We start from the raw sequence: 17,132 nt of genomic DNA on the forward strand, positions 1-17,132 counted from the left end.
AAATATAATTAAAAAAAATTAAAATCTGACATTTCTTTCAAAAATACGCTCATTACAATATTATTTCGATAAGTGTAATGACGATTCGCTAAACGTCATTGTGGTGTAGTAAAGACTTTCCTTTCGTTCGCAGATGATTAGCAGTCATCGGGAAGGTCCGAGCTGGGCGACCGCGCATCTCGCGCAGATGACCACGCAAATGGAGAAGGAATCGCCATCACCGGCGCCGATCTCATCCGCTGTAGCGCCGACAGCCCCGCCACTTCAGGATATTGACGCACCATTGAACCTCACCAAACCCAAATCGACGTCCTCAGGCGCCACGGCATCCTCCTCATCGCCCGGTAGTGATTCGCATTCCACTGGTGCCGGAAGTAGCGGTCAGCAAGAGCAGCCGTTGGCGGCGACCGCGCCAAAGCTCTTCCCGCCAGGACTACCGATACCGCGGAATTATCTACCGACACTTCCTTACGCTGGTCTACCGCCGCATCTCAGTACATTATCTTCGCCAAGTAAGTGAGACATTTATGATACGTTTGCTTTAATCGTTAGCGAAAGAGGGGAATCGTAAACCGGAGTTATTTCTACTGTTAAATTGTGATGAATCAGATGTCGTATTGAAACGAGACGGATATTTCGTAAAATTATTGCTATTTGTAACGATTAAGTATCTTCATATATTGCGATCTTTTATGCTTCGGAATTACATTTTTCTCAAGTTAAATGTTATTAGAACTCGTTGTTCTGTTAATTATAAGTTGGGTGCATAATGCGTTCATCTTGCGGAACAAATGCAAATTAGCGATTGCTGCAAATGGGTTTCAATAGAAAAACACGGTTTATACTTTGGAATATGCACTGCGATTTCATGTCGGTGGTGACATTTAATCATTTTCAAGCAGACCAGCTGGTTTTACCGATTGTCCGCGGTCAGAGATTTTTTTTTCTCCATCGCTCGTTTCGGAGAATCTGTTTCATTTGCCATCTGGTTTTTGTATGAATACCGGCGTGCTCATAATCAACGACGCGTAACGCGATTCTTTCCGATAAGACCGCGCGACAAGAAGTGCACAAACGAGGAAGGAAAGAAAATCATCAGGCTCTCTAGGTCACGCGTTATTGTAACGTCGAGAGCGAATCTCCTCGTGCGTGTCAAACGCCGCGTGCGACTAAATTCACGATATATACGTGGATGGAGAATATAGTGGAATGCTGAAAAACACGTATGAACTTTAGGATTGCATTTAGAAATGTGGAGAAAGGTTTTCGCACGTTATAGTTTCACAAACAATTTTTAAGTTACAAATATTGTAACTGAAAATAACAAATTCTATTTATTCTTTTATTCTAAAAATTATTTACTTATTCTTTTATTCTAAAAAGTGAGCTTAAAAAAATTTGAAGTTTTTGCAGTTTTAATTGATATTTAATATTAAAACATAAGAGAATGTTTAAAGGAAGACGTCAAATAAAATTATCACTAAAACGAGAAAAAAAATCAAATATAGTTAAAGTATAGTTCAAATCCGAATATCGAATAGTTTTTCAACATTTTGCATAACTCAAAAGACTGTAACATCTCCGATCGTGTCTCCGTTGCATGTTTTTCACCTTGTTTCTTCGGTGACCCGTTACAGTGGGTAAAGTAATGGCCAAAGACGAGGCCGGCGGAGCGGGTGGATCCGTGGCGGCCGCTGCGGTCGCGGCTGTAGAAAAGCACTTCGCGATGCACGGACTCTATGGATTACCGCCGAGTGCAGGTGCGATGCCACCGTCGACCCAGGCTCAAAGACCGATCAAACATTCTGCTTCCCGGGAGGAGACGTCTCAAGAGGAGCAGGACTTTCTTTCAACGCCTCACAGTAAGCGAATAGTGGGATGAAGAAGCATCGCGTTAGAGTCGAGACAAATGTGTACTATAAAAAAGAAGATCGTTTAATATATATCGAGTTTTAAACATTAATTTTCTTTGACAAGTAGAAGTGTTTTCTTTTTTTTTTTTTAGGGACCAATAACTCCAAATGAAACATCTTAAAATACACAACAAAATAGGCGATTAAGAGCCTTAACGCAGATATCAGAGCATGTGGAAATAAAAATACATAAATAAATTAATAGAATAAATGAACAGAAATTTATTCAGACGTTTCGATCCTTCTTTGGGATCTTCTTCAGTAAAGAAAAGAAAGAAAGATTTTTTTAACGAAAGATATTTAATAATTATTTAATTACTATATCCAAAAAATATATGAGAGAGATTCACCGTTAACACACCGTTAACACACACACGCACTCGAGAAACTGTTACATACTGTCACACTTAAAATAACACGTAAACAAGTCAATGTCATATACGAAAATTACAATAACAAAACGAAAATAGAAATCAAAAATGACAAAAATAAATCTCTATTTAAATAGTCGGCATATTCTCTAATATCAATTTGTAAGTAAGATCAAGGCATTCGGTATCTTCTTGTTTATTGAGACTGTTTTTTTGTCTCCTAATAAATAATATTTCTGATATGAGTCGTTTTTGCAAGAAGGACTCTTCATCCAAAATGTTCACGTTATCCCAGTCAAATTCATGGTCGTTGTAATTTTTGTATATGACATTGATTTGTTTACGTGTTATTTTAAGTGTGACAGTATGTAACAGTTTCTCGAGTGCGTGTGTGCGTTGACGGTGAGTCTCTCTCATATATTTTTTGGATAGTAATTAAATAATTATTAAATATCTTTCGTTAAAAAAATTTTTATGTTCAGCTTATGATCAACATAGCGAATAACATTTTAATTTTGTGATCCTCAACGGTTAGAACCGATGGGAGGATTTGTATATCTTTGCACGCCTTGTCATTTCAGAAATTTTCTATGTCAGTCTTTCATACTACAAATCTTTCTTTCTTTTCTTTACTGAAGAAGATCCCAAGGAAAGATCGAAACGTCTGAATAAATTTCTGTTTGTTTAATCTATGAATTTATTTACATATTTTTATTTCCACACTCTCTGACATCTACGTTATGGCTCTTAATTGTCCATTTTGTTGTGTATTTTATTGTGTTAGAACCTCTTGTTTTAATTTTAATTATTTGAAACATCTTAGAATAAATTAGATCAAAATCTAGTTGAAAATAAAAATTTCTTATCTGATGTTACAAGAGAATTCCTTGTTCCGATGTAGAGAAAGATTTGCATAGTATTGTAAGATAGCGCTTGCTAAAACGATTATACTACTATTATAAAGTATGTATAATAGCCCCTATCACGTATATATGATTCTGTTTCGAAATTGCAGTGTGGCGAGATCCGGCATATAAAGTAGCGGAAGACATAACGGAAAAAGGTAAGCAGTTCTATGAGTAACGATTAGGCTGATATTACGTTCTTGTTTTGAGAGCGCCAAGTGACGCCCTCACGAAATCAGATTCGTTTCTCACGAGAGTATCGTGAATCACGACGACGGCGTGACATCTAACGCCTCTGTCTTTCTCTTTCTTTCTTCAGCTAAAATGGTGAGGCAGCAGAAAAGGGAGAATGAGAACAAGCCACATATCAAACGACCTATGAACGCATTCATGGTGTGGGCTAAGGATGAACGTAGAAAGATCTTAAAAGCATGTCCAGATATGCATAATTCGAACATATCGAAGATTCTCGGTAAGCACACTTAATCCATATCTCACTTTTCATATCCGGAATATTATAATTGGTTCATCCTGTCTACACTTAAATTTGTTACAATTCAACTATTCACTATTACTTTACATGAAATTTCAATTATATAATAAGTTTACATATAATGAAAAGTTATTCGAGACCTTTAATTTACGTAACAATAAAAGAACACAAAACTACTTTCTTCATCGTCGATTATAGGCGCCCGATGGAAGTCGATGTCGAACTCGGAGAAACAGCCATATTACGAGGAACAATCGCGACTGTCGAAGCTGCACATGGAGAAGCATCCTGACTATAGGTATCGGCCGCGGCCGAAGCGTACATGTATCGTTGATGGCAAGAAAATGCGCATCTCCGAGTACAAGTCGCTAATGCGGCAGCGGCGGCAGGAGATGCGACAACTATGGTGCCGCGACGGCGGTAGCGAGATGAACTTTTTATCGCCAGTCAGCGCCGACCTGAGCAGCACCCAGCATCACCCAGGAGCAAGCGCCGGTCCGTCGGCGCGACCGTCGGTCTCGCCGCCGGCGACGATGTTGAACGGCAGTGGTGCTGGACCGAGCTCGGATCATCCCTCGTTTTATTATCCGCAGGACAGCCTCTCGCCGACGGACATGATGAACTTCTCGCCCGAGAATTCCGGCTCGATCGGCGGCTACGACGCGAGTCCGCGGCATCACGACGAAGATTGAACCGTGGCTCCGGGTCAGCCACTTTGGCCGCCCGGAGCATCATCGTCATCATCGTCGGCGGCAGCTGTAGCGGCAGCGGCCGCTGCAGCCGCGGCAGCGGCGTCCACGTCGAGACTCGCTCATGAGCTCTTCTGGTAAGAATCGTCCGTCTCGGTGTCTTAAGTCATAAGACATCGCGAGCTACTAATGTGCTCGAGCCGCGTTTTTACACGAGCTAAAAGAGGACGCTATTACAGGAGAAGAGTCGGGAGTCTCGAAACCTCACTGGAGGTTGTGATATAATCTCGTTTTATCTCTGTGCCATCGTACACAAAACGCGAAGGACCTATCCGTGAAGTAAAGGCGCGAGAGCGTGTTCACACCTGATTGAATCCGCCGTCGTAACGTCGCTCGATCGTCGGTCGTTCTTTGATAGATGAGTTATCGAAAGAATAGTCACAGATAATTTTGCACGTAGTACAATCTTTCAGTCAATTAGTTTGTTTGATTTATATGGAATATCTGTAATATCTTAATAGCAATGTATTGTGCGGTTAACATAATCAATATGTCGGTAATAGAACTTTTATATTTGCTTCGAATATTTTGACAAATAATGACGTCGTTTAGTTTTGGATTCGCAGCTTCCAATTAAATATATAAAACCTTTATGCGGTTAATTGTCAATAGTTGAAGTTTATATCACAATTTTCGAGATTTTTCTATTGCTGCACAATACAATGCTATTTCAAGACAATCTGTATCATGGATGTGTTTATCCACTTACAAAGGTAATCTTTGACGGTCGCGGTCTATAAAATCTCCTTGCGTAAACAAATACTTTTGTCATTTGTTTTTATTTAGATATTTTTAAGAGAATGAGATATTTTTCCAAATGTATTTTCAAATCTGCTCAATTTAAACTGAAGCAACATAAGAGATATTTAAAGAACGTTGTAAAACCGTTTAATAGACATTTTATCTAGCAAAGGCTCTGAATGTGAAACGTCTTTTCTACCTATCACAAATTCTGAACGTGAAATGTCTTTTCTATCTATCACAAATTCTGAACGTGAAACATCTCTTCTAACTTTATTTCTTTCAAATGACGACGAAGAATGGCGTTGTTTTGTGCACGTCGACGGTATTTTTTGCATTCTACTATATCCTATTATAATCAAAACTGCAGTTTGCACGAAATTCATGATAGATCTCGAAATCATCGGTAGCTAACGTATCATAGAGGAACGATTACTCGGCGTTAAACTAGCAGCTAAAATACACTCGTTGCACATTCAATGTACGTGCGCAAGGTGAGAGAGAATGTAAGAGTACACGCGCATTCACATTACAATTTTTATAAAACAATCGCGTGTCGCTTTAATGTATCGACTTGGATGCGCAAACTTGTGCCGATCTCCTTATCAGGACTTGAATACATAGCAATTATATCACATACGCGTTGCGACACGATGCATGGCCAAAAAGTCTTGTTCCTATTCCTTCTAGTGTGTGTGTGTGTGTCTACGATACGCCATTCCGGTCGGTCGTATCGAAAAAAATAAAAAAAAAGATAAATGAATGAATAAAAACTGGTCTTTAAAAAAAAACTTACAGTATCTCTCGCAATGATCGCGCGCGTCTACAAACGCGTAGATCCACACGTGGCAATCTTATCTTGCGACCGCCCCAGTCAGAGTTGTCTATAATGGAACCATCGTATATAAAACGACCACGTTCGATGCGCTGAACGAAAGGTCGGAACAGAGTGAGAAAAAGTTAGAGAATAATCGCTCACGCGATTAAATCCCGGTGCGTAGAGGCGCGTACGGTTTCGCTTAATATTAATGCATAGTACTTATAGTATTTTCATCATTAATTTATTGATCCTAATATAGAAAACAGCGATAGCCAAGGGAGATAATAGTCGACTGAGCATAGCGAGAAAAGAAGGTGCAACAAGAGGTGAAATAAGATGGATATGAGAATTAGTGTGGAACGTCGATATTATTAGTACAACGTTACGGTAAAAGAAACGAAAGAAAAATTAGCGTTATTTATCGAAAAATTAGCACACATTCAGCGCGATCGAATTATTGCGCGCGACACGTCGCGTCTATTTCGGGGTGCGATGCAATGGTGCATTACATACGCGTGCATTATGTTTCTCTTCTGTCGAATTATATTGCGAATAGAAAGGACCAGAGGGGAGGAGAGAGGGAGAGATTGGTGGATCCAGGAGATGGGATGATGAAGAGATAATTACGGTCTCGTATAAGCCGATACTAAAAGCGAACATGGTTGTAACGATAGTCCGTGAAGCGATTGAACAGGGCGATGTATAATGATTTGGAGCTCGATGTGATAATATTTATGTGCCAAATAGCGTTTTCGCGGGCGAGGGTTAATCGAAAAGGAGCCCATAATCCCGCGTCGCCTCGTTGGCTCGACGTGAAAAACGAATTTTTTGCGTCTTTTTTTCACGTTTTTTTTCTTTTGTTATTTATAATCAGTGCAATTACATACACACAGTACCTAATATAATTTTATAAAGAGAGCCAGTATCCTCGATATATCTGCACCCGTTTCGTTGGGGCTCGACCGGCGTCAGATTAGGATTTAGCTTAATGTTGATAATAATTTATTTTATGTATATAATGGATTTGTACACACACAAATGTGTCGGGAGATAATCATTGATCACGTGATCCGACACGAGCGTCAATATTATTAATGTACAGTGTAACTATATTGTGATGTATCTACGTAGCTACATTATATATGTAATTATTCGAAGTATATAGATTAACAATGTTAAACGCGATACGTATTCTTATTTTCATTGTCATTATTATTTTGATTATTATTATTATCGATGGCATCCATTATATTATTATCATTATTATTATAAATATTACAGTTATTATAATATCATCGTTGCTTACTTAGTACTATTATTTAAGTAATGGCCTTATTATATTTTAGTAGCAAAAAAGGTTGTACGTGCCAGTTTAAACAATAACGGCAAGTAAAAGTTGGTTGTTCGTTAATGCTCGAATACTCAATCAAATTTTAATGTCATATTTCTATATATTACATATTTTTTTCTCTGAGCTGTTTTCTTTGTCTGTGATGATTTTGGAATACCGCAAGATTTTCAACTTTATGTCACATTCGCAAGTTGTATTTTTATTTAAAATTTTATTTCAAGTTTAATGTTTCGAAATATGTTTTGAAACAATCTTTTATCGCCGATGAAAATTTTCAAAGATAAGCTTGATATAAAAGAAAAGAAAAAAGTTTTCTTTTAATTATTTTACTAGACGCTATTATAACAATTTTTCATTTAATAGAGATATTAAACATTTCGGGTGAAAGGTCTGCCTATCTTGCATTTTTTGTGCCATACCCTTTCATTATCGTGTGAGCATCGAAAAATTTAATTGTTTTAATGTTTGAAAATTTTTATATAAGATATTGAACTATATATGCACATATCTAATGACATAATAAATTACACGTATAACAGAATTCGGTCCGTATTTTTCTTCCAAATTTCATCATCTTATTATCTGCATTATTTGCTTTAATAAAAATCGGTTCTGCATTCCATCGATTGCGATTTTTATTTATCTGATCATTTAAATTTACAGCGTTAATTACATATTTAGTTCGTAGCGATCTTTTTAATTTCGGATATCATGATACGCAATAATCTCAATACACGATTATTATATTTACTGGCCTTTATATGCAACCAATGCGAATGCAAACTGTAAGAATAGTAAATTGTAAATCGAATTACACACTACTAATATTATAGTATATTTAACGTAAAAAGAAAAAAAAGTGAACATTAACATCCGCTCTCAATATTCCAAGCATTCACTTCATTTACATGTACGTTGTTGTTAATGGTATAAAAAAAAAATATAATAAAATAACGCTTTACCGAAATTCAATCTTAGTTTTAGGTATACTATTTCTAGATGAAACTTGTATGTATGAAGAATGTATATATAGTTATGCAATACCAGTGCATGTGGTGGAAGGGAGATTTAGTGAGCAAGAGAGAAAGAGAAAGAATGATAGAGAATATAAAAAGTCAGATGCATGTGTGGATGGAATGAAATGCTAGCGATCATCTTAACACTACTCATGTCGTCATTGTAGTGTACTATCGGTATCAATAGCGTAAAATCAAAATAAATATTTAGGATGGTGGGTAAATCGCTACTGATAATAACTACCTTAAATTTTATTTATTGATACATACTCATAATGGAATAGTCTGTCTTCATCACAGCAGTGTTAAGATGAGCGTACAAAGCATACAGTAGAACAAAGGAAAAGTCATACTTTGGAACATATAGCGGTGTATAATTGTCTAAAAATGTAGTACCTTGTACTTACTGAACAAAACATCACATCTGGAAATATTTGTATGAAGACGTTTTTATTGAATGCAATTGAAGATTTTAAAATAGAAATCTCTTATCAAGAATGTACCACAACTTGGCTGTGAGTCACGGAACTAACTTTCTCTCATATTTTATTTCTTAAAGGCATATCATTATTGCTTAAGTAAAAAAATATACGAATAAACATTTATAAATTGCAATTATTCATTTATGTTAATGTCACCCAAGATGACTTTTCCTCATAGATAGAAACATCAAACGCACTGTATCACAATAGAGAGCAGTACACTATTATAAAAATATATAAATATATGATTATATTTATTATAATAATTTGAAAGCTAGGTACTCTTTGTTGTTTGTATTTTACAAGCGTAATCATTATTATATATAAATAAATATAAACTATATAAATAAATACAAGAGTCTCATTTTTATATGTACACATCATATTAACAAAAAAAGAGATATTAAAAAATAGTTTTTTCATTTAATGATATCGAAAATACATCATTAATAAAAACAAGGTTTCATCTATTTGTAACTCTGTGGCATTTAGTTTCTTGATTATATTTTGTGCTTTCTCAAGCTGTTGAGTTTCAGATGGCGTTATCATTTCTGCAATCTACAAAGAAAAAACATTTTGTCATTATTAATTTGCAATTCTATATCTCTGTGATATAAATAGATATTGATATTACATCAGCCAATTGTTGTTCCGTAGCGCCATGTTCCTTCAGGTTAGTAGAAAGTGTTTGTACTCTTAATTGTTTCTCTATCATACGTCTATTATTGGTTAATTCATGGTCTCGCTTGTTTATAATGTTATACAATGCTTGACAACAATGTTCAATTTCCATTTGAATAATCTTAGTTAGATCTATGTAAAAGTAAAAAAGTCCTTTTGTTGGCGCTGTCCAAGTTCCGACTTTCTTTATCTCTTGCATCTGTATGTAATTTTCTTGTACCAAAATGTATGTTAAACATTTAGCTTCTTTTGCAGGAATCATTGCCAATTGTTGAATTTGGTCTAGATTAACATTTTTTTCAATACGCACTAATCTAAAATCATAGAAAAATTAAATAATTATATAAAAGAACATGATTATATGTATACTTGGTCTTCCTTATAATAACAGAGAATTAAATATTTATCCTTGCCTAAAAATTCTTGCAGCCTTGGAACTAAATCTTTCTGTTATAATACCTTCCATGGTTGTCCATACCAATTGTTTAAATGCATTTTTCATGTTAATACTGTATTGTCCTCCACCAGAATCACCAACTCTTTTAATAAATTGGCTACTGTCTTCTTCTAAAAGTTGCAGATACTGGTCAAGATATTGTTCGAGCTCATTATAATTTAATTTTTTCACTTCCTCTTTTATTTCAGTAAATGGAATTGGATTTGATGTAGCTGCCCAAGGTGCAGTACGCAAATACATCAAATTGATCAACTGCCTCATTAATTCTCCAGCGTTTACATCAAATCTCTGAGTCATAGCTGATATAAGAATTTTATCCCTAATAAAATAAATTATATATAAGTTATATATAAATTATATATTGATATAAAAGTTATATATTATATATAAATTATATATTTTCAATACTAATAGACTTAGATTAGCGATTTTACCTAAAATCTTGTGTAAATCGATCAAAGTTGACCTTCCAATACAGTTTATCATCTCCAGGATTGACAGTTTGTCCTTGCAACATGTTAGAAATGGCTGTCAAATCAAGGTTTGGTAAGTTATAATTAGGTTTTTCAGTATTTTCTGTCTTATTAAAGGATGTGCTATGCATTAAAAATTGGTTTTTCACTAATGACTCGAATATGTTTTTCAAATTTGGAATGGAAAGTTGTTCAGTACCTAAAAAAAAAATATTTATATTGTTAACATAACACTAATCCTATTATAAAAATTATTATTTTACAAAGATAGAAAATTAGAAAACAGTTTTTAAAGTAAATAGAGATATATGAACAAAGATTATATGACACATATTTATTGTATATAAATTATATATACATTTAGAAGGTGTCTCCTCAATTCGTTTATATGTTTTTATAATGACTTCAGATGCTGTGATATATCCATGTTTTAATACTTCTTCAAACATAATTTCACCTTCATCTCCACAGTAAGTTTTTGCAAATAGTATATATCTGTAATAAATAATGTCTATGATAAGTAATATTTCTAATATTAAACAAATCACATTTAGAAAAAGTAAAAACTTATTTTACTTGATAAATAACCATACCTTGGATAACGAAGAAGCATAAAAATTTTCTCACAATTTAGAACATATTGAACACCTTTTTCATCATGCTGATAAGTTACAAAACCATATTTTATAAGAACACATAGTCCTTCTTTTACCTATGCATAATAAAATTCTTTTTAAAGGATATGTATAAAATTATTAAAAAAAAAAGAAATTCTTGATATTCTACAATGGCAGTAATAAGGCTGTAAGAGTAGAGAGAATAAACTGTTTTTTAATGAAGTAAAAACTGGGAGTAACAAAATTCCCATTTCATACTCCTATTTACTGTAAACCAATGAGGTATCAAAGTGTGAAGTCACTGTCTCGTCACTGTTCCAAATGGTTTGTTCTTTGATTGGTTAGTCAGTACTTGCATTGCCTCGCTATTATAGACAAGGGTGAAGTAATTCTAAGAATCTTACTCTTCACTTTGTACTGCCGTTGTAGAATGGGCTTATAAATAATATACTTTATGCAGTATAATTTGGTAATATCTGGTATCTTAAAAGAGTTTGCTGTACCTTTGTTATTGGTAGTTGTGTATCAAACCGTATAACATCTAACGTTTTTGTACTATATAATAAACTCTTTCCTATACTCTGTACAATAGCCCCAAAGTATTCTTCTAATAATAATATACATAATTTGCTATAAAAATCCTTCATCTTTATAATAATTTACACTAGCTCTTCATACATTTAAATATCTAAACTCAAATAAAATATCTTTGCGTATACTTCAGTGTATTATACACACTTGGCGTTAAACAAATCAATTAAAAGAAAAGAGATAAAAATCAACACAAATGCACATTAACAATATCCATTTTACACCGTGATCCTTGCAAGCATCAATTCTTCAGGCCGAGTTTTTCCCGTATGTGCGACGAATGCCGTACGATATCAATAAAATATAGAAAAAGATGTATGGTTGTTGATTGTCTGAAAAAAATGAAAATTAAAATTAAAATTAACACGTTAAAGGCGCCGTCGATCTCTGGGAATCGACACTGAACTTTCCGTTTAGGCGGCGTCGGTTCCTGAGGACCGACAGTATCAGACTTCAAAAATAAATTTTGCCAATTTATATTTTATATAATATAAAAAGATATGTTTACACTTTTTTAATGTACTTTATTGAAACATTCTAAACATAAATGGTTTGCCTTTACACGTGTTACAAAAGTAACAACTTTTGACTTTGACTGAGCGCTCTCCGCCATCTGAACGGCAAGTGCAGCAAAATCGGCTCCGCGTTTAACGTGTTAAACTTTAACTTTACATTTTCTTAAGTCTTTTTATCATGCTAAATTCCATTATTTGTAAATATGAATTATAATAATATATTTTGATTCCTACCTAACCTATCTCCGTTATATCGCCCGCCACTAAGAAACTTCCACCGCTTCCATGCTTTCCACTGTACATACTTATTGGCTGTATTCCAAAATTCACTGCCAGTGCTGCAGCATATCCCCATCCTTGTTGTTCACTAGACAAAGATGACAACATGCTGACAGTACTGGCAGTGAATTTTGGAATACAACCATTGTCACTGTTGCCATGTGCCATGTATGATGTATGAAAAATCTACCAATAAGATCGGATCTACAATAGGGAAGTAAGCCGTAAGAAATTATCCAATCATGTTTGATTGTCCTTTTCACGTTTAACTGTGATTGGTCTAACACACTGATTGGCGTGCATTCTAGGACTACGTTCCATTTAACGCAACGCGAACATTATCTTTGTCTTTGTTTAACCTTGTTGGTCATCAAAAATCAAACAAAGCAGAGATGATGCTCGCAAGTGTTGCTCAATGGAATGAAGATTAGAAGAATGGAACGAACCTAGATTGTGTGTTCGAAAATCTTACTTGTGGAGGTTATAAAATAGTCTTTAATCGATCGGGATAAAAGAAGCAAAGATGTTTATATTTTGATTTGGTCAATTGAATGCAATGTATTGTGGCTACTCTATCTCATGATAAGGTTTCCAAACGTCTTCCTGAGGATATGTTTTTGGGCGAACAAATATTTTTATACACAGGACTATACATATGTATATATATATATATATATATATATATATATATATATATATATATATATTATATTAATCGCAGAGAGATTTTAATAAGCAATATTAAGGAAAATTGTGGTTTTTCCAGCAAGCAATACAGGAGGCAGGAGATAATAGTGTAATAGCGTTTTTGATTGAAGTAAGTTTAATCGCTTCGAAAGCGATTAACAATGTGACTGCATCGTTTCTGTCAATAAAAGACTTGAATTTATAGTACAATAGTGATTAATTGATTCGGGTTAAAATCCGTTCACTTGAAAACGCTATAGCACAGTGCATCATTCTATCTTTTTCAACTTCTATATGTACAACAAAGATAGAATAGTGCATTATGTCGCTTGTTGGAAAATGCCCATAAATAGAAATCGAAAGAAAATCGTCATTGAACATTACAGTCTTATTTGAAATCTGCGGCACCGTGACGGCAGCACTTCCGGCGGAACATCATTGTCGCAGATGATCACGTGATCAAAGATCGACTTCTTCGTTTGTGGCCACGAGGTTTTGTGGTGAAAATTAGTTTACCGGGTGGAAAGAGCCCCTTATTTTTGTAGTTATACAAAAATGCCCTCCAGCAACCCATTGCCACCAAAAGAAAATGCCTTGTTTAAGCGAATTCTGGTGAGTAACCGTCGATCAAAAAATTCTGTTTTGGACCCCACTCTCCGGCTAATAGGGTGCACTCTCATCATGCTCTAATGATAAAGCACTCTTCGAGAAAAACGGGAAAAACTCACTGGCGATCGCGAAACGCGGCGCCGTGCTTGACGTTACGAATGAAAAGCCGTTTCGCTCGGCGACAACCCGCGACGATCGGTACACCGAGCTTGCACGATATACAAAATAAAACTCTTCAAATATCCCTTTTAACCCTGCACTGATTTTCATATATTTTCACACCACACGTATTTCTTGCAGAGATGCTACGAACACAAGCAATACAAAAATGGGTTAAAGTTTGCAAAGCAAATCCTGTCAAATCCTAAGTTCAGTGAACATGGAGAGACCTTGGCGATGAAAGGTCTCACTCTGAACTGCTTAGGCCGCAAAGATGAAGCTTATGACCATGTACGTCGTGGCCTCAGAAATGACCTACAGTCTCATGTTTGCTGGCATGTCTATGGACTCCTACAGCGCTCTGACAAGAAGTACGATGAGGCTATCAAATGTTACAGAAATGCGCTCAAATGGGATAAGGACAATATTCAAATTCTTAGGGATTTGTCATTGCTTCAAATTCAAATGCGAGATCTGGAGGGCTATAAGGTAAGCGCTTCAAAGAGTACATTAAATTGCTTTCTATTTTATTATATACTATAACTTTATGTTCTAACTGATTCTTTTTCTTGCTTTTAGGATACTAGATATCAGTTGTTCATGTTACGTCCTACTCAACGAGCTTCTTGGATTGGTTTCGCTATTTCGTATCATTTGTTGAAAGATTATGAGATGGCATTGAAAATTTTAGACACTTTTCGAAATTCTCCAATGGTATGTACAATATATACATACATACCCACATATATATATATATATATATATAACAATTTTTATATAAGTTTAATGATTAATTTTATGCAACAAAATAGAGACAATAGAATGATAATGGAAATATTTGTAATGTGTGCAGATTTGTTATGATTATGAACATAGTGAATTGCTATTGTATCAGAATATGGTCATCCAGGAATCAGGAGAATGTGAACAAGCATTAAAACATTTAGACAAGTATAGCGATCAAATTTGTGACAAGGTCACTGTAAAAGAGACTTATGGTATATCGCATATATGTTTTTTTTAAATTTTCTTAATATTTATTACTTATAATTAAATTTCCTGTAATTTATTTCTTGTAATGTTTGTGTTTTTCAGGTAAATTAAGACTTCAATTAAAGCAGTATGCAGAAGCGGAACAAGTTTACAAGGAGTTATTAGATATTAACCCTGAAAACACAACATATTATACTAGGCTAGCAGAGGCTGAAAGACATACCTCACCAAGTGAAACATTGAGTATGCTCCAAAGATATGAAAAGCTCTTCCCTCGAGCGTTAGCGCCACGTCGTTTGCAACTCAATTATGCGTTAGGAGATGAATTTAAAGTTTTAGTTGATCGATATTTACGAAGAGGTAATTTCCTTTCTGTAGTCATTTATTTAAAGACTTTTGTTATGCATATATATATTTAATGAAATTTATTTCTTTTTCACAGGTCTTCATAAAGGTGTCCCACCATTATTTGTGAACCTTCGTTTATTATATACTGATAAAGAAAAGGTCGAAATCATATCATCTCTACTTCTACAATACAAGGAAGCGTTAAAACTTCATGGTCATTTTAGTGATCAAGAAAAAGATAATCCAAGAGAACCAGCATCTGCTTTATTGTGGACATATTATTATTTAGCGCAACATTACGATTATCTCGGTCAAACAGAAAAGGCGTTAATTGAAATTGATGCTGCCATCGATCATACTCCTACGCTTATAGAACTTTTTGTTACCAAAGGACGCATTTATAAAGTAAGATTTTATATACTTATTTTATTTACACATTTTAATTTCAAACAACAATAGGAGATATATATAATCTACAAAAAATTATATTTATTGATAGCATGCGGGAAACGTTCAAGAAGCTTATAAGTGGCTTGACGAGGCGCAAGGATTAGATACAGCAGACCGATATATTAACTCTAAATGTGCCAAGTACATGCTTCGTGCGAATCTTATTAAAGAAGCGGAAGAGACATGTGGAAAATTTACGAGAGAGGGAGTTTTAGCTATGGAAAACTTAAATGAGATGCAGTGCATGTGGATTCAAACGGAAGCAGCAAACGCGTATAAACGCCTTGGAAAATATGGAGAGGCATTGAAGAAATGTCATGAAGTTGATAGGGTAAGTTGTATATTATACATTTAAAATGTACATACATCATGTAATATGCTATTATGACATTGCTATTATTCACAGCATTTCTCGGAAATCATAGAGGACCAATTCGACTTTCATACATATTGTATGCGAAAGATGACATTACGATCTTACGTGGGTCTGCTGAGGCTAGAGGATGTTCTTCGAGCTCATCCGTTTTACTTTAAAGCGGCAAAATGTGCAATGGAAGTTTATCTGCGACTGCACGATTATCCTTTACCAGATCCAGCACAGACACAAGAGATCGACACTGGTGAGTCTTATTATTTGTTTATATTATATATTTTTTAATATTGAACATTATCATTTTGCTTCTTTGTATATCATCAATAAATTAGATTTATAAATTAAATATTAGAGATATATATATATATATATATCTCTCTTAATGATAATAATCAAAAGAGTTGAAATTATACCTATTATATATCGTTTATTTATGTTGCGATTTAAAATATAGTTTTGATATACTTTTTATAAACATTTAATCAAAATTAAAAATTAATGTTTGTGCATACAAGAACATGCATTTCATAAAAAGAAATTTCACAGGAAGCAAAACTATATTGCTGATACATTTGTCGTTCATTCTAATATTTATAATAATGTAGAAATCGTGCATATAAAATTTTTCTAATATTATATTGCAATTAAATGCATATCGTGATTTTTATTGGCATATTTTTATTGATGCAATAAGTTTTAAAAATACTATAAATGAGATTAAAAATTATAAGTAATTATTATGGAACATATTTATATATTTGGGATAATATGTATATTTATATAAGAAATTCTTTAAGACTCAAATTGCGTTGGATACAGATTCGCGTTAATACTCATTATATTATTTTATATATCTCTCGTTTTATTTAATTTTATATTTGGCATATAGAGAATTATTCGAAAAAAATTCACAAATTCATTATTATCTGTATAGTGGCATTATTATAGAGCGTACGCGTTAGACGACTAACTAATATCGTAACTATGCAGATATATATACATGTCATATTTCATCATTAATCACAGACAATGTGCAAATACGCGAAGACGATACGCATA

General features: G+C 34.3%; 3 protein-coding genes across 16 annotated transcripts in view; 2 read left to right on the plus strand and 1 right to left on the minus strand.

Annotated features, from left to right (window-relative positions):
• Sox102f (transcription factor Sox102F) overlaps nucleotides 1-7,884 on the plus strand; it is a 155,081-nt gene extending 147,197 nt beyond the window's left edge. For all 10 annotated transcript variants that reach the window (XM_072903016.1, XM_072903070.1, XM_072903025.1 and 7 more), the window contains 5 exons: nucleotides 134-512; nucleotides 1,638-1,862; nucleotides 3,300-3,347; nucleotides 3,509-3,661; nucleotides 3,881-7,884. In XM_072903016.1, the coding sequence (XP_072759117.1) occupies nucleotides 134-512; nucleotides 1,638-1,862; nucleotides 3,300-3,347; nucleotides 3,509-3,661; nucleotides 3,881-4,374 (1,299 nt within the window). In that variant the 3' untranslated portion in view covers nucleotides 4,375-7,884. The remainder of the gene's footprint in view (nucleotides 1-133; nucleotides 513-1,637; nucleotides 1,863-3,299; nucleotides 3,348-3,508; nucleotides 3,662-3,880) is intronic.
• Nucleotides 7,885-7,978: 94 nt separating this feature from the next.
• Polr3c (RNA polymerase III subunit C) lies at nucleotides 7,979-12,529 on the minus strand. Of its 5 annotated transcripts, XM_072903129.1 has the most exons (9): nucleotides 12,410-12,529; nucleotides 11,863-11,992; nucleotides 11,573-11,676; nucleotides 11,046-11,164; nucleotides 10,811-10,947; nucleotides 10,414-10,651; nucleotides 9,936-10,298; nucleotides 9,476-9,836; nucleotides 7,979-9,399 (listed from the first exon to the last, which is right to left on the minus strand). In XM_072903129.1, the coding sequence occupies exons 4-9, from the start codon at nucleotides 11,063-11,065 to the stop codon at nucleotides 9,265-9,267; spliced, it is 1,254 nt and encodes a 417-aa protein (XP_072759230.1). In that variant the 5' UTR covers nucleotides 11,066-11,164; nucleotides 11,573-11,676; nucleotides 11,863-11,992; nucleotides 12,410-12,529; the 3' UTR covers nucleotides 7,979-9,264. The 5 variants fall into 5 exon arrangements, with proteins under 5 accessions (XP_072759230.1, XP_072759194.1, XP_072759212.1 ...); XM_072903093.1 differs by having other exon boundaries at nucleotides 11,573-11,992; XM_072903111.1 differs by lacking the exon at nucleotides 12,410-12,529 and adding an exon at nucleotides 12,217-12,336 and having other exon boundaries at nucleotides 11,573-11,992.
• Nucleotides 12,530-13,559: 1,030 nt separating this feature from the next.
• Naa15-16 (N-alpha-acetyltransferase 15/16) overlaps nucleotides 13,560-17,132 on the plus strand; it is a 36,927-nt gene continuing 33,354 nt past the window's right edge. The window contains exons 1-8 of the mRNA XM_072900714.1: nucleotides 13,560-13,753; nucleotides 14,051-14,398; nucleotides 14,489-14,623; nucleotides 14,763-14,907; nucleotides 15,005-15,262; nucleotides 15,345-15,655; nucleotides 15,750-16,031; nucleotides 16,107-16,320. Of these exons, the coding sequence (XP_072756815.1) occupies nucleotides 13,697-13,753; nucleotides 14,051-14,398; nucleotides 14,489-14,623; nucleotides 14,763-14,907; nucleotides 15,005-15,262; nucleotides 15,345-15,655; nucleotides 15,750-16,031; nucleotides 16,107-16,320 (1,750 nt within the window). The 5' untranslated portion in view covers nucleotides 13,560-13,696. The remainder of the gene's footprint in view (nucleotides 13,754-14,050; nucleotides 14,399-14,488; nucleotides 14,624-14,762; nucleotides 14,908-15,004; nucleotides 15,263-15,344; nucleotides 15,656-15,749; nucleotides 16,032-16,106; nucleotides 16,321-17,132) is intronic.

This window comes from Anoplolepis gracilipes, chromosome 1 (assembly GCF_047496725.1).
Source record: "Anoplolepis gracilipes chromosome 1, ASM4749672v1, whole genome shotgun sequence".
NCBI lineage: Eukaryota > Metazoa > Arthropoda > Insecta > Hymenoptera > Formicidae > Anoplolepis > Anoplolepis gracilipes.

Bases quoted from the DNA above. Each gene is read 5' to 3' on its own strand.
- Polr3c (XM_072903093.1), bottom strand. From the start codon at position 11,716: ATGAAGGATTTTTATAGCAAATTATGTATATTATTATTAGAAGAATAC. The intron at 10,948-11,045 runs GTATGGTTATTT...TATTTATTACAG, and splicing joins ATGCTTCTTCGTTATCCAAG to ATATATACTATTTGCAAAAA. The intron at 9,400-9,475 runs GTAATATCAATA...TTTTCTTTGTAG, and splicing joins CGGAACAACAATTGGCTGAT to ATTGCAGAAATGATAACGCC.